This window comes from Anguilla rostrata, chromosome 18 (genome assembly GCF_018555375.3).
Source record: "Anguilla rostrata isolate EN2019 chromosome 18, ASM1855537v3, whole genome shotgun sequence".
NCBI classification, from domain to species: domain Eukaryota; kingdom Metazoa; phylum Chordata; class Actinopteri; order Anguilliformes; family Anguillidae; genus Anguilla; species Anguilla rostrata.
The window spans coordinates 7601643-7619324 of record NC_057950.1 but is presented as its reverse complement, the minus strand read 5'-3'; the positions used below and the strand labels follow the sequence as shown (position 1 = coordinate 7619324).

General features: G+C 41.8%; 1 protein-coding gene across 1 annotated transcript; it reads left to right on the top strand.

Moving 5' to 3' along the window:
• The first annotated feature begins 5592 nt into the window (after positions 1-5592).
• Positions 5593-17660, top strand: hif1an (hypoxia inducible factor 1 subunit alpha inhibitor). Its single transcript, XM_064318362.1, has 8 exons — positions 5593-5999; positions 9104-9354; positions 11058-11206; positions 11680-11825; positions 12410-12516; positions 13327-13390; positions 13942-14052; positions 14494-17660. Exons 1-8 carry the CDS (start codon positions 5820-5822, stop codon positions 14548-14550), a joined length of 1065 nt encoding a protein of 354 aa, XP_064174432.1. The 5' UTR covers positions 5593-5819; the 3' UTR covers positions 14551-17660.
• Positions 17661-17682: the final 22 nt, after the last annotated feature.

Below are 17682 nucleotides of genomic sequence, written 5' to 3'. Positions count from 1 at the left end.
CCCGTCTGCTGGAAATAAATATTTTAATATGACATATGATATCATTCAGTTATTTTAATTAACAGCTGTCATTGACACTTGCCTTCTAATGGTATGAGTACACCAAAATCATGCCAGGAAAATGGGCATCACACCATTACAGAACTACTCGAACCCTTCACTGTTGGAACAGAGCTGCGTTTCCATTCTTATGCCCACCAATTGTTGATCAGCTTAGTTGCAGTCTATGCCTTATCCAAATCCACTAAGAAACAGAATCACATTAAATTCAGAAAATGTTGACACTCACTTGGAAAATAAAAAAAAGCTTGGGTGTTTAAAAGATTTCATACATCAGTCAAAACGTATATGATCAAGCCGCATTCACTTGCGATAACGACATTACCAGTTACCAGAAAAATGGCATAGCATTGCTGTGGAAAAGTGCCTGTTTGCGTCCTGTGAAACACACAGCTTTGTGCGTTTGCTATAAATGTGTACTTCTTTGACGTCACTTATTTTTCTGCTATGTGCAGTCGTTTGACTCACATTTCCCCACTCTTCAGAAAATCACTCCATTTCTGTTTCTCAATGTCACCCCGTTAGCCTGGCAGAATCTGAAAGCCCCCACTCGTAATCACTTCGATCGCTGTGACTCAAAATAACCTCATCTCTCACCCCACTCGCTGAGTTTGGCCCAGCTGGCAGGGAAACACTGGCATCCGCACAAAGCCAATAGGGGGGCGTGAAGAGTGACATCACAGACCAGGAGGGTGCATCAGTGTCAACCTGTCCCATATTGGCACATCCTCAGCCACCTTGTGCCAAAAACATACGCTAAGCACACAAGCTAACGCGCTCCAGAGATTTCATCAGTTTCATCAGTTGCGGCAACATTACATGGGTTACAGTTGCCACATTATTTAGTCATACCAACTCTATTGCCCTGCTGAAGGACACAAACAGAACTGGAACCGGAAAATTCCAGTACGTGAGCCCGAATTCCCCCGCCTCGATGCCACATGATAGGTGAATGTCCAGATTTATGTTATGCCCTTTAGACGTATGGGAACAGTAGAGTGCAATTTGCTATTTCAGTAATACCCCAAATAAGTTACCAGATGAACATGAATGTAGTAAATCAAAGCAATGAAGTCTAATGTTTGGTCGTATAGCCCTTAAATTCAATCAAGTTCATCAAGTCTACGACCCAATGCCAAACCAATCGTTTGGCATCTTCTCTGGAAATGCCTTTCCAGGTCTTCACTGCGGCCAGGGGGTTTCTGTCTTCAGTCTCCTCTTCAGCAAGTGAAATGCATGCTCGATTGGAGTTACGTCAAGTGATTGATTGAGGCATTCAATTTTTTCCCGATAGACAAATACTTTGGTTGCGTAGGCAGTGTGTTTGCGAGGGGGGGGGGGGGGGGTTATTGTCTTGTCGTAGTTTAAAGCACCAGACAATGAGTTTGGAGGAATTTCTTTGTGCAAAGCCCGACAAATTTATCTGTGCACTTACAAATTCATCGTACTGCTGACATCCACCATTGCATCATCAATAAAGACGAGTACTGGTGATGTCACTGACTGTTATTTTATGGGTTTTTTTCCACAGATCTTAGGATTCATCTGTCATTAACTGCAGTTGTCTTCCTATTGCCGACTTGTACAGTGTTTATAGTCCACCTGTGGTCTCTTTCTTTTTTTTAAGACTTTCCAAACTGCGGTACTTGATATACCCAGTGTCTGTGCAACCATTCTTAATGAATTCTTCTGTCCTCTCAACTTACAGATTAGTTCTTTTTTGGTCATAGTTCATCCTCCCTCTCCATGATGATCTGGCTGTCTTCATGATGACGTACACCTTTTTCCTCCTAATCTCTGCACCTGAAAGCAAAGGCTAAAACTAGGAACTAGACACACTTTTTATGCGTGAACAATCCATCCAAAGCACCTGAGCAACAGTTAACACCTGTCAGTCATCCATTAACTAACTTTTCAGTTTGAAGAAATGTAAAGCGAAAATGCATGTGCTTAGGGAACTTTAGGATTATGAGTCTCAGATACACGGGGGTCTGATAAGGCTGATCGAACAGCTGATTCCAGTAGAATTACACTTTGGACCGGTCTCTCCCCAGCCCGCAGGAACATGGTTGGGAAATTCTGTGTTGTCTAGCAGCTTATCAGACAGCTGGCATGACACAAACCACAGATAGGACTGTTGGCAGGGGCCACTGGCCCTCAGATTGTACCTGTGGACCGCAAAGAGCAGAGAACATCCCTGGACAGCATGCACAGCTTCTCAGGAAATTTATATCTCAGTCAAATTTACTGACCATTCCACTGTCTTCTATTTGGTTTGGAGAAAAAAATGATCACATTTGAACTCTTTATTACTTTGTTTTGTATATTAATAATAATAATGATGATAATGATCTTCAGAAACCTAACTCCAGATAGTATTTGCCTAACAAGGCAGACCATATTTAATACATATGCCTCCCTTCATTACAACTCATCAGTGTTACCATTATTTTTAACAAGGAAAACCAGGAAGACAACAGAGGCGAGATAAATAGGCTTTCAGCCATGCTGGACTAGAAGCCTCACACAAATGGTACTCAGAATCAAGGAGTCGCCACTGTTCCACAGTTTGGCCTTTACTGTGTATAATATGCTCAGTTCTGCACACAGTGTGGCCTTTACTGTACACAATGTGGGTGGTTTTTACCGTTCACAGTGTGGTCTTTACATAATGTGTTCTTTACTGTACACAGTGGCCTTTACTGTGCATAATATGGTCAGTTCCTTACACAGTGTGGCCTTTACTGTGCATGATAGTCATTTCTGTACACAGCGTGGGTGGTCTTTACGGTACATAATGTGTTCTTTACTGTACACAGTGTGGTCTTTACGGTATATAATGTGGTCTTTACACTGTTGTCTCCTTTCAAAGATGTTACAAGATTTATCACATGAGGTACAGCTTTTGTGGTCAAACTTGCTGGAATGTGAAGCACACATTGCATGTCAGGCTAACACACACAATTCTCCATCTGGGAATCCTCCCATACAGGCAAGAACTGTGTCACCCTCAGTACTTAGAGGTGCAGTCTTCCTTGGGTCTGTTTTAAATGTCCTAACACTACAACTGCAATGAAAGTGATTGTTTGTAATGCTGAAATATTTAAATATTTCTTTTTAACAAAAATTAATGCAATGTAATTATATACAGTATTTCCCGTATAAATATATATGGAATTGCATGCTCCAGAAAGAGAATCTGTCAAAATTTTAGTGTGCTGAGTGATTGATCAGATTTGTTTAAAATAGAATAGAGAATGCTAACAAGACTTAAGTAGCATATTTATTTCATGGTTTCATTGTAGTGCTTAAAATGTCATGTAATTAATTTTTAGTAAATGACACCTTTAATTCCTGATAATAATGAACGGGGTCATTTGGTTTTTATGAAGTTTAGCCGCAGGATCATGGTGAGATCTACTATGCCCTGGATGCAAGTGGCTGGCCCAATCCAAATAAAAACTCCTAAAATTCTCATGTGCAGGCAAGCTTGTATTTATTGTGTTCATTCCTCTCATATGCGCTACTGTTCTGCCCCCCAGTGGCCATTTGTGAAATTACCGCTACATCTTCCCCCATGAATACTAATTTAAATGACACTAATAACAACAAACAGTTAGCAGCTTTTTTGAAGGTATTCACAGGGAACCTAGAACAAATGACTTATCCAGAAGTGCTAGGGGAATGAGATGTTGGAAGTGAGCCCTACATGCCCATAACATCAACATACAATCATTACAATGTTAATTTAAGTGTATTGCAATGGTCAAGAAACTGGGCTTGGTCTCTGGGGCTGCAGGTTCAGTTCCTGGGTAGGGCCCTATCATTCAGTCTATACTGCTTTGGTATAAATCTGGCTGTATGAATGGATACTATGACAAAATCAAAGTGGTTGAAGTCACCCTGGATAAGATAAATTGCCAAGATTAAATTTTCAAAAATTCTATGACTTAAATCTCCCACAAGCAGTTTAGCCCTCAATCATTAACATTCTCTGGGTTAAACTCATAGTTTTTAATGTTTAGTGTTAACATTAAAAACATGCTTCCTTGCTCACAGTTAACATGTTTTCTAACTTGCTTTCTGGTGTGAATATTAAATGATGAACAACGCAGGGTTATGTACACATGAACTATCAGGTCAAACAGGGAAGCCCAGGCAGCGTGGAGTGATGGTGTCTTGTCTTCCAGAAGAGTTTCTTTAGGACTCGCTTGGTGGCACATAGTAGTTTATGCAACACTTAATTTTATTATTTAGGGGGCAACACTAGCTCAGGAGGCAGGATGATTGTCTGACAACTGGAGAGTTGTCTGTTTGGTCCTTGGTCCTCGGGATGTGTCAAAGTGTCCTTGAGAAAGACACCTAACCCCCAACTTCACCAAACGACCTTGCATGGCTGTCTTGATCACCAGCTGTTTGAATGAAAAAGCATTCATTGTAAAGCGCTTTGTGCAGTTGTGGCTGGAAAATGTGCTATATAAACGCAGTCCATTTACCATTTCCTGGCAGTAGGTTAAGATCCTTTCAGTGTGTCTTAAAAAAACACTGTGAAACTTGTGAAACACTTCTTGGGTGCTCTAGATCCCAAATGGCAGTATACAACTCTACAGTCTGAATGGTGTGCCAGAAGTCATAACGAATGGTGACTCTCCTGTGAGTGGTATCTGCTGGAACTGCTGGAAACCTTCGTGCTGAAGCAGAATGACTCTGCTCATTTGCTCACCCGGTTGACAGTTGCTGTAATTTGAGTATTACCTGTAGAGGGAGCGCTCTCTCTCTCTCTCTCTCTCTCTGTCTGTCTCTCTCTCGCACGCACGCACACACACGCGCACACACACACAGCCGGCCATTAACCCTTTAAAGTGTAAGACCACAAATATGTGATTTGAATGTTCTTAACAATATGTTCTAATGTCAATGTAACAATCACTGCTGGTAATTGAAAGCATGGCGTTATAAAACACTGTCTTAGAATTTTGAGAGAACTGCAACCAACACAGCAGGAGTTTAAAGGAGAGAGTTTGCTCTCCGGGGTTTGTTTTCCAATATCCTTTCAGTTTAAGGGGACCCAAACTGTTTTGTATGTGTGAAGAATATTTTAAATACTTGCATAAGTTTCTCACAACCTGGTATAGTCACACCAGATTGGTCTAAAGCAATAAAATACACTTCACTTAACTCCAAAGCAGCTTGTACAGCAGTTTTTAGTTGCCATACGTGTGTATGTTATCTGATTTTTGAAAAAACGTTTAATATTACTTTCGGTTGGAACTGTTTCCTACGACACATGCAACCTGTGACCACTGCCATGTTTACGGAGTGACTTGCATGCACTCAGGACATTAGTCACGGAGAGGCGAAACCAGAGACTGTAAAAAATACAGGCGAAACCACTGAACTGCTCTATGAGCGAAACCGAGAGAACGGACACCCTGTACAACTACCAACGACACGTTAACATTGCAGTTGATTCCTCCCGGCACTGGGTGTCTCTGTTCTTTCTTATTGCAAGCGGGACACCGAAAACGTTTCCTCTTACCAACATATGTAACTGCGTCGTTTGGCTTGGAGAGCCTGACATTAATTTGTTTACTGTTGGGTTCGCTGGTGAAGCAGTGGTGGATACACGTTTTTGCAGCACTCCTTAGCGTTGTTTTAAATGACACTGTTGCATATATAGGGCATCTGCATTAGAGGTGTCCAATTGTGAACGAAGACACGTTTGATTTTTTTCTGAGGGGGAGCCTCGGCACACAGGCATGGCAGCAGCGACGGTAGCGGAAGCCGATCCAGCGAGTGCCGAGGGTGGTAGCACCTTCGCCGAGGTCCATAGCTCTGGATGGAACGATTCCCAGTTCAGAAAATATACTTTCCAGACCCGGTCTATACCGCGAATGTCTCACACCGACCCCAGAGCTGAGATCCTAATAGACAATGAGGTAATTCGCTTGCCAATAGTTTTGTTTACATTCGAAATCTGCTGCTAACTGACGGCTATCAATGAATGGTTGGTTAACTGGGTTCAAGATCTTTGGTTCGTAGTCTATCCTAGTTAAAACAGAAGGCCGGTTCCGATTTATATTTGGATAGGCTAAGAGAGCTAGTTAGTTATTTTTTGCCATATCTTTATCTAGCATCTGGACAGTTAACGTCAGGTATCTATATTGATGTAACTAATTTGCCGGTGCAGGTCACAGAATGGTAGTATAGTCTAGCTAGTCTAGTCTAACTTGGCTATCTAACTTGGAAAGCAACTAGGACTCACAGCTAGTTAAGTCGGCTAACTCGCCTACCATGAAACTAAAATTAGTTAACGCCATATACTGTAAGAAAAGATGCATCCTACAAGGTCAGAACTTTGCGATTCTCGAAGAAATTGCTTGTCAAAGCAGAGCTTGCTAGTAGCACTAACTTTATTACTGGGATCAGTTTAATGGGTGTTGAATTTACAGTTCATAATCATTTCCATGTTGGTTTAGAATGGAATATTACTGAAACAAACGGCAATAGATTTAACTTGGAGAACAAGTTGACTTGTAGAAAGGTTCGTGCCCCTTTTCTGAGGTTATAATACAGGAGCTATAAATAATTAGGCAGTCTTGTATAACGTCAACGTTATGTTAGCTAAGGTGGTATAAAAGGGAAAGCATAAAATCACTCAATTGATCGGTGGTGTATACATTTTGGATGGTACCTCAGCGTTAATAATTGAACTGTATTTGGTTCCCAAGAAACTAGGCGAGTCGCATTTTGTGTATCCTTGCGCAATGCTTATAACAGTTTATATACTGGTCATACTGGTATATGTGTAATGTATGGCTGATACGAGTAACAGGACCTTATCAGCAAATCTGTGATTTACATTTGAGATATTACCTAATGCAATCTTAACACTTTAGACGTATGCTGTAGGCATATGTACGACTATACTGTTTCTACGACTGCCTTGTACCAGCGGAAAATACTGATTGATATACATGGAAAGTAATATAAAATAGCTTTTACTTGTCTTGGTCGACCTTAAATTTGGTCACGGCAAAATGTAGTTTTACTGATGACATTGGACAAAAGAGCAATGCAAACACCCACTGTTTTACGGGAGTGGTTGAATCGAAGACCTACGAGAGATCTGACTGAGCTATTTTGCACGATTCAGAGTGTTGAATTCACATCGTTAATGTTCAATTTCGCATTGTCTTGGAATTAATTTAACTTTTTAAATAAATGGTGACGGCTTCATTCTAAAACTGACACTGTAATAAAGCGACTTTCCTTGAATATGGCTGTTTGCGCAGTAAAACAGCAACTGTATTGCTGGCTAGCTAACGTAAGATGTTAACCTAAGATACAGCACGAAATAGTGTAAAAGCGGCATCATTAGTGGTGTATAGATTTGTAACTTAAACGTGGCCTTAATTGTTGAACAATATTTGGAATTAATTAAGCTAGACTTTGATGTCAGGTGAGACTCAAATGAGCAATGTCAACATGCACACTGTCCCTAAGAACATGGTTTGAGATGTCTGCATCTACGAGATGCGATTACAGATATCCAACATACATTTGGTAATGCAAGAGTGGTCATGGTAAATGGCCACCAGTTCTGCTTCTCGCCATTAGTAGCCTAATTGCCCAAGGATCCCAAACATATGCACGTACTTCCCCAAATATGTAATAAATGAATCTGCTTAAGTTAAGGAGAACAAGAGTCGTGATATAATCGGAAGCGTTTGAATTATTTAATTTGTGTATAGGGCTAGTGTTTGCAGGTTTTTCCACTTCCAATTCTTAAATAATGATATTCACTATAGTGATTCGGTTTTTTAAATCGCGTGCGCTGCGTCGCTTCAGTATTTTTTACTGAGGACAAATTTTCCTGATGTAGCTCGTACATTGATCTTTGCAATATAACATTGTCGCGTGTTCGCTACAACCACACAAAAACAAAGACTGCACCTGCATAACCACAGTTCAACACGAACATTAGTGGATGGCTAGCTACATAGCTGAAGAGGTCACAGCTAGGTTAGACAGAACCTATGAACCGCCTTATCCCCGTCTGACGAGCCATCATACATGTGTATACACTGCGAAAAAAATCCCCCGTTCCGGGCTTAGCTTCTGTTTTGCAATGTTAATCATTTGCTTGCGGCTCTCTTTGTATAAAGCACAGCTATAGCGATATCGCAGTGCAGCGCTATGCACACCACGTGTTCAAGGAGGCTACGTTCCCTCAGTCACGTAGCAGTCGCAGAACTTGCTTCCAAAAACCGTTGTCGCTGCAACTGCTTGCCAGAATATTTCGTTATTTATGGCTCGCGCACTGAGACTGTGAAAACAGGTGTGTGCCGTTGTGACTTAGTATTTTTTCGCTGTCGCTGAATGTTTAAAATCAAATTAAACATACTCCAAATAAGCATACATGAATTTGGGAATTTAAGTTTATTCTGGGGATCACTCATTAATTAAAAAATATAACAAGAACACTTTCAAATCCAATGGTTTTTGGCGTCTGTTCACTGCCTTTTACATGGCTGTGTCACTGCAACATATAGGCATCAAAATACAAGGTAAAATCCTGTTAGAGGAATTGTTTTTGCCTGAAACTGGTGTCCTTACCTTACATTGTTGAGGGCTGAAGCAATGTTGGCTTGCTTCGGTAATGTTGATTGTAGGGCACCCAGGGTGAATGAGTTAACATAATGGATCATGCACACAAGATGTCAAATCTCGCCCTCAAATAAAAACGTGGCCCTGGTTTTCTTTTCTCCCAGGCAATTAACTGAACAATTAGTGCTACTGAGTGGCCAGACTGTCTTCACACCCGACTCCCAGGTAAAGGGAGGGTGGAAAACCAGCAGTTCTCAGCCCTCGAGGACTGTGATTTGAGTAACAAGGGCATTAAACCTTTAACATTTACGAGCCAATCAGTGTCAAAGTAATCGCAGTGAAGTGTTTTCTGTGCTACATGTTTAGTAATGTATGATACCAACAGACTCAAGTGATGAAGTTTCTGAATGGCTCTTTGTAATTCTGCTTTCAGGAACCAGTTGTTCTAACTGACACCAACCTGGTGTATCCGGCACTCAAATGGGATATAAACTACCTGCAGGAGCACATCGGCAGTGGAGATTTCTCTGTCTACATCGCTCAAAACCATAGGTTCCTCTACTATGATGAAAAGAAAATGGCGAACTGCGAGCACTTTGTTCCCAAGTCACGCCGTTTGGAAATGAAATTTTCAGAATTTGTGGACAAAATGAAGAATACTGAAGAGTCAGGGGGAGAAGAGAGGTGATGTATGTTTTTTCACCTGGTGTTATGAATACAGTGTGTTGTACAAAATACTGTCGTATTAACTGTGGTGCCATTGACAGTGATTGAGAGCTCTCTTAGTAGGGAGGTCTTATAAGGGATGAACAGCAGCTCGGTCTTGTTGAAGTTGAGCTTCAGGTGATGCCTGGCCATCCATGTTGAGATTTCAGCCAGGCAGACAGATATTCTCTCATTAACCTGTATGGCAGAGGGAGGGAAAGAGAAGAAGAGTTGTGTATCATCAGCATAACAGTTATAAGAGAAGCCGTGTGAATTAATGACTGAACCAAGAGATTTGTTGTAAATAGAGAACAGCAGAGGCCCCAGTACAGATCCCTGTGGGACTCCTAAGCGGGTCAGGACAGAGTAGAGGAATGAGGCTCTTGCAATGTCAGGTGTCTCCGTCACAGCCAGGAGGGCAGTCTCTGTTGACTATACTTTTGAATACTCTGATGGATGAGAAGTCAAATATACAGTTAAAGTAAAAACTGTTTTGTATGACAAAGCTAGGAGTTGGAAGTAGCTTGGACTGAATCTCAGAAGCAGTGTGTCAAAACATGTATTTGAAATGGGATTGTGCTTCAGGTTAAATGTAAATGTGGCCATGATTGTGTGTGTGTGTGTTCCTGATTTGACAGGGTGGCTGAGAAGCCCCAGATAATGTGACACTGTTAGTTGTTGATTTGGAGGCATGTCCTATCGCTGGTTTTGGTATAAGAAACCTAATTCAGGAAGTGAAATTGTTAGCAGGCATGAAGACGCGGCGGGAACGGCTTTAGCCACAGAAAAAAATTTCCACTCTGACCTTCATGTGGTCTGCCTCAGCACAAACACCCACAAGCAATCAGACTAGTTTCCAACAACACAAATCCTACACACAGCACCTACCGAAATTATCCTACACACAACACCAGCCCAAATCACCATACACACAGCACCAACCAAAATCCATCCTACATACAGCACCAACCAAAATCCATCCTACACACTGCACCAACCAAAATCCATCCTACACACCGCACCAACCAAAATCCATCCTACACACAGCACCAGCCAAAATCCATCCTACACACTGCACCAACCAAAATCCATCCTACACACAGCACCAGCCAAAATCCATCCTACACACAGCACCAACCAAAATCCATCCTACACAAACTGCAGACTAGATGCATCGCCTGTACGCTACCAACCAAACGCGTCCCCCACACGCTACTCATACCAAACGCATACCTCCACACATTTCCGATCCCTGACAGATTTCCACTAAAATTGTTTTAATTTGTCAAAATGATCAGAACTGATTGTGGGGGCGAATGTGGATGGACAGCCCGTCTTTAACTCTTTTGTCAGACTGGGTGAAAGCACAGAGAGTGACGGATAGAGCAGGGATAACAGCGCAGAATGCGCCGTGGCGGGTGAGACGTGTCGCGCTGTCGGTAAGATGGCCGACACCTGAACCATAAACAAGTCCTCTCATGCGTTTGAGGGTTCAGGCTGGATTACATGAGTACCAGTGGACAACAGTTTTTATTTTAATTATTTATATATTTTTTAAAAGACTATTTGCATGACCATGGCATACTGTGTTGAATTTTAGATTGTGGTGCATTTCAGTAGTCAGAAATGAAGTCGGAACCTTTTTGGCAGGTGTGCATGTATGTATGTTTGAATTATTTCAGGGTGTACTTGCAGCAAACGCTGAACGACACGGTGGGCAGAAAAATTGTGATGGATTTCCTGGGTTTCAACTGGAATTGGATCAACAAACAGCAAGCGAAGAGAAATTGGGGGCAGCTAACGTCCAACCTGCTGCTCATAGGCATGGAAGGTACAGCAAATCTCAAATCAGACAGCACTCGTAGACGTTTGTCTCCGATTGGATCAGCACACCTGTACGAATAAGTCAGAAGTTTATGTTCAGTGTTCCAAGTGTTTTAATTAAATTTAAGTGCCCAAGTGGCTTCTGTCTCAAGGAGGCTAAATTTCAGCACCCCCAAGCTGAAATGGTGCTTTGTTGTGTGTGTGTGTGTGTGTGTGTATAACAGGTTTTTAGTGAGCGTTTGGCATACATAACCTAGGAGAAAGACGTGGTGTAGATAAGATACAGGAAATTAAATGGAAAAACAAATTTGATCTTTTCCTCCATTGTACCCCTCCCTCCCCACGTACTCATCAATTGGAACTAAGGCGAGGGACTCCATCATATTAGAAGCAGAATTGAAATGTCTTTAGTTGTCATTCACGCGCGGCTTTGTAGAGACAGAAGTGTGACTTTAGCTGACGTTGTGTTCCCCTGTGCAGGAAACGTGACCCCAGCGCACTACGATGAGCAGCAGAACTTCTTCGCTCAGATTAAAGGCTATAAGAGATGCATCCTCTTCCCCCCGGATCAGTTCGAGTGTCTCTATCCTTATCCTGTTCACCACCCCTGTGACAGGCAGAGCCAGGTAACTCACTGAAACAAGCTGCTAGACAGAGTCGGGTAACTCACACTGAAATCAGCAGCTAGACAGGGGTGGCTGACTCGCACTGAAATCAGCAGCTAGACAAAGCCAGGTAGCTCACCCTGAAACAAGCTGCTAGACAGAGCCGGGTAACACATGGAAATCAGCTGCTAGACAGAGCCAGGTAACACGCTGAAATCAGCAGGTAGAATGTGCAAAATAAAGGATGCATAATACCAAAAAATACCAGGGAAAGGTACATCATGAGCAATAGATTTGACTATGCATGGAATAATGAAAACCGTTACTTTCCACCAGAGATTGAGGCCATTTCTGCTGCTGAGCTTTGTGTATAAAAATCAGGCAGTGTTGGTTTCTTCTGGCAACAGGTGATGGGCAGCCTGCGTTTTGATATAATTGAATTGCTCCATTAAATCTAGTTGGTTGATATAAAAATGAACTGTGTCTGCTATGAAAATAAATCATGCACAATGTACATGATTTAATAAATGTAGTTATGTAAATAGTAAAAGTAATGTGGAGTCGGACTCATTTAACTTTAGGTTTTTCTTTTTTTTTCATTGTAGGTTGATTTTGAGAATCCCAACTATGAAAAGTTTCCTAATTTCAAAAATGTTGTTGGGTATGAGACTGTGGTGGGGCCAGGAGACGTGTTGTACATCCCAATGTACTGGTAAGAGATGCTTTGGATGCTTTTATGGGGACGTGGAGAACCCCGGTCTGTGAGCCAACATGCCTTTAGCTTAGATTCCATCCAGAGTGATGCATCCTAATGAAAATGTAAGGAAGGGGAGAGTACTCCTGGGGTCTCCACAGTCCGGTCTCAAACCCTGAACAGGCTACTGATCTTTAGCGCATGCAAAACTAATGACACAGCCAATAATTGGCGCAAAACAAATACCATTGTCAATCATTGGTCATGGTATTGGTTTTGTGTATGCTAAAATGGTTTTGTCGATTGCAACGTGAAAAAAATGGTGGTGGTGATGAAATGCATTTCATAGGAGGCCACATGCTTATTTGCGCTGTCCTAAATCAACAATGGAGGTTGTTTTATTGCAGGGTGAGCATTGATTGGTCATTCCAAATCACCAAGAAAAAAGAACAAATATAATAAAAAAAAATATCATACTTCAGTCTGATATTCAGTAGAGGGATACTGAATGTTTTTTTGTTGTTGTTGTTTTTCCTTTCATTTTCCTATCCATGGAGTCTTGGTTGTTATATAAATACAGTATAGAAATGACACAGATTAGTGTATCTCTACTTAAGGGGATAGGTTACTTTCTGGAGTTTTTAATATGATTTTATTGGACCTCTCTGGTGCTGTGCTCATATTGTCCTGTCATGTCTGCCATAATCTTTACATCTGTCCATTACAAAATAATTAATATTAAACTATTATCAACCAATATTAAAACAGCCCCGATATTATTGTTCCTCCCCAATTCTAACTCGAGCTCCTGTTTCCAATTTTTAACAGGTGGCATCACATTGAGTCCTTGTTAAATGGAGGAGTGACAATCACAGTTAATTTCTGGTACAAGGTGTGTTCATGTTTTTGTCAAGTATTTCTGTTTTTGATCATTTTAATCCAACATTCCTTTCTTGTGCTGTTTCAATTTCAATGAAATGTATATATTTGATATTAACATATTCATTAAACAACACTTATATGGCCTATGTATGGGAATCTTGGAAAGGTAGCAACTGCAAGCAAAAAGCACTTGTCATTAACATAGGTCTAAAGACCATGCCCTGTAGGACTGTGTTCTACTGGCCTGCTAGATGCCTACAGTAGCACAATTTGGCCACAAGAATATACATTTGCGGTACCATAACATCCAGCATCTTAAAAATAGTGGGTTCAAATTTTTCATAAAAGTAGTACCCATACATTTCAAGCTACATTAAAATGGCATAGTTTCTATGGTGAACAGAGCAAATTATAGCCTCATCACTGTTGCATAAGTATTCGTTTTTGTATTGTTACTGTCACCTGAGGTAATATTAGTATTAAATATTAGTGATGTGAATTGTGAATGTGTCTGTGGCTGGGGACGGTAGGGTGTTCATTCTCCAGCCCTGGCTTTTTTAGGGAGCTCCTACCCCAAGGAGGATTGAGTACCCCCTGAAGGCGCACCAGAAGGTGGCCATCATGAGGAACATTGAGAAGATGCTGGGAGAGGCACTGGGGGAGCCGCGCGAGGTGAAGGCCAGCACTTTTATGGAATTTTTACAAAACAACCCGCAAGATTTTATCATTGGCCTGTCTTTTAAAACTTGCTTAAAACACACCCTCCCCCCCCCCCCCCAAACTTGCCTTCAACCGTATGCAAGTTAGCCAGCTAACAACGGATGCAGTGTAAAAATAGCTATGATGCTCAAATTTAAATGAGGATATTTGCAGTTAGTATGAATGGAGAGAATTCTCTGCTGTTCCGTGTCATGTTCTGGCTGGAGAGAATTCTCTGCAGTTGTGTGTCATGTTCCGGCTAGACAGAGAATTCTCTGCTGTTCCGTGTCGTGTTCCAGCTGGAGTGAGAATTCTCTGCTGTTCTTCAAGGCTGAGGAAAGTCCTATGTGCGCAGTGCTGTCTGTGTTCTGTAGGCAGTGCTCTGATCGTGCGCTTCTCTGCCCTGTTTCCTAGGTCGGCCCTTTGTTGAACATGATGATCAAAGGCCGATATGACCAAGATTTCAGTTAGTGCCCTGTGGAGGACCCCCCTATCCCTATGGCACTGAGGGGCTGGTGTGTGTGTGTGTGTGTGTGTGTGTGTGAAAACATGCGTGCGCACCTGCATGAGTGTGTGAGTCAGGGATTGACTGAGCAAGAGAGCCAGCATATATATTGTGTGTGTGTGTGTGTGTGTGTGTCTGTATGCGAGTGTCCGTGTGCATGTGCGCTTATGGACCGTTGCACTTCTGTTGCATGACAGAGTTTGGATGTCTCGGAGACCTTTGTCAGTTTTCAAACCGGTTCTGCTTTTCTGCAAGCTGTCGTCACGGTGACCATCCAACCTGTTGAAGGACACGTCCACTTAACTGTAATGGTGCTTCTACGGACAGACTGCGCACCAGGAGGAACAGCGTTCAGGAGGTACTGCTATTTAGAGGAATAATGTTCAGGAGGTACCATACACCTGGAGGAAAAGCGTCCAGGAGACTACACCTGCTGGCTTGTGTTCAGGAGGTACGGTACACCTGGAGGAAAAGTGTTCAGGGGATATCGCCCAGTTGGACAGAGGGTTAGTCGAGTAGCAGCGCAGGTTATGTCCAGTGAGAAGGTGTGTTTGTGAGGAGCGTAGTGACCGGACAGGAAGCACTGTTACCCCTCCAAAGCCTCTTAATCAGACTCCAGACTGCGGAGGACACCAGGCTCCCCCCACATTGCTCCCCTGGTAAATTGCATTAGCCTGTTTGCTGTTTCGTTTGACATTTCAGTAGCATGCCCTTCTGGTAGTCTTCAGAAGCGCAGTTTCACTGCCGGACAGTCCTCTCTGATGTGCCTGTAAAACCTGCAGGTGTGTCTGGATGCGTTTCAGGGTCTGCAGATCGGCGTTTCCGTTCATAGGTTTTGTTTTGCTTCAGTGGCGTCGGCGCATGGTAGAATTTCACGCCAGATAATAACCACTCTCCTGTCTATTGTTCCCCGGTAACCTCTGCCTTGGAAGTGCATGTGAGTCTTTCTGTCATAAGATAAGTCAAACACGTGCATTTTCTTTCATTTTATCATAGTGTATCTGAAGAGATGTGAGTGTTATGGCAGAGGGACTAACGAAAGGTTTAACAGTATCAGATTTACTGTTTGGTATCTTCACGGTTTGCAGGGTCAATCTGCAAAACACTCTCACAGGCCTGAAGTTCTTGGATCCAATGAAATGACTGCTGAACAGTTCTAGATTATATATAAATGTGTATGTTTATTGGTATTTTTCTAATTTTATATTCATTAATGAGGCTTATGTTCATCATGTTATGTTGGCTTTTTTTATTGAAGTGTAATTTTTATAAGCATGGTACAAATCAGCGTGAATTTTTAAAAATGACATTAATTGACTAGCTTCACCCCCTTTTTTAAGTTTTAATTTAAGAGAAAATATTAAAATGAAGATAAACATTTTGTGTGTAGGTAATTCTTTGCCTTTACGTTGGTGAATGCAGTTAAATGTCCGTAAAGGTTTTTCTCTGAAAGCTGAAACTATTGGCGGTGGTTCAAGACCAGTGATTAAGTCAGCCTCTCGCGGAAGGCCGTTTGGGGATTCAAATCCGTTACTGACGCGGTAAATTGAAAGTGACGCTCGTTTTTCACACACCGACTCATTTCCCTCGTAAAACCTGCGATTCGACTCGTTATGTGACACCTTAGTGGCTAATTGACGGTGTTCTGATGCAGAAGGTGTGTGTGCTTGGTGTCATAGTATAGCCAGGTGTGGAGAACGTGCAAATAAGCAAGAGGATTTTTAGAGGTTCTCACACTGTTGGTCATCATACGAAAAACACTTTTTTTGTTTGAGGTTATTTTTGCACATAAGACTGCTTAAATGCATACATGCGGTGGTGGAGATGCGATGAGCTAAAGAAATTGCAGGCATGTCCATGCCTCGTTTCATTTTACTGGATATAATTTATGCTGAAATTTGTATATTTCCCTTCAAATACTGATGAAGTTTGTCATGGCATTATGATTTAATTTTTTTCCCCAAGCAATGTTTAAACCGCAGTACCATAATGGTCTGTGTATGCATTTTCTCCCACACTGAGGATACATTCATGTTGTGTAAGGACCGTGTCATAATGTTCTGCGTATATAAAATGGTTCTGGCATAATGCTCAGCATGTCTGATAAATGAATAAATGATACAATGAAGTGGTGTATAGTTGGTGTGTAGTTCTGTAAAAAAAAACAAACAAACAAAAAAAACAGTTGTAACGTAAAGAAATAAGTGCATGTCTTAGTGTCCTTCAGTTAGCTCCTGTTGACCACAGTCAGGGCACAATACCCAGGTTTAGGTGAACCGGCTCTGATCGCCACTAATGGAAACCAGGCATGTCTGGCTCAGTCCAGAGAATCAGAAAGGGAGCGTCTACGCCCCCCTAGTGGCCGGGTTGTGAAGCTCCGTATTGGAGAGCCCGGTTCTGACTGCAGCAGATGTCATGTTCATTAGTGCCATAAGTGCCAAATATAGTACACCCACCGAGTAGGCGTGACCTCGTGAAACATGTTCCTCCTTCGCCGTGTTCCCTGGCTCATTGGGTTACGAGTTAAATCTTTCGGCGGTTATTTTGGCTATTTTATTTGTTTTGAACAAAGTTGCTTAATGTTATTCTGGAGTTCATGTAATCCTTTAAATTAACGTTGGAGCATCCATTTCCTGTGTTGTCTCACTCCTGTGCTGGTCTGTGGTGTCCCCAGTTTACAGAGGAGGTTGATGTGATGGGAAGGATCTACGGCTGCACCTGGGGAGAATGAGGAGGGAAATGTAAAACATTTAAACGGTTATTTTAATTGTAAAAAAAAAATGTTTAAAGCAGGAATGGGGCTGAAGTCCTGTCTGGCCAGTTAATGTTTTAGTTGACCCAAGGCTTGTTCAGGCTCAAGACATAATGTTCTTTCATTTCACGCCATTTTGGGCTAATACCAGCGTTTGTGTGTTCTGCGGCAACCCATAAAATCATCAAAAACTGTAAAACATAGTCTTGTTCTTTTTGCGTATGGCAGTTTGACCCATTACCGCAGCCTATGTGTGTATGGAAAAAAAAAAAAAAACTTTTTGTAATGCACATGTCAGTGTCCGTGTTTTTTTTTTTTTTTTTTCTACAAATAGAATTTGTGTTAA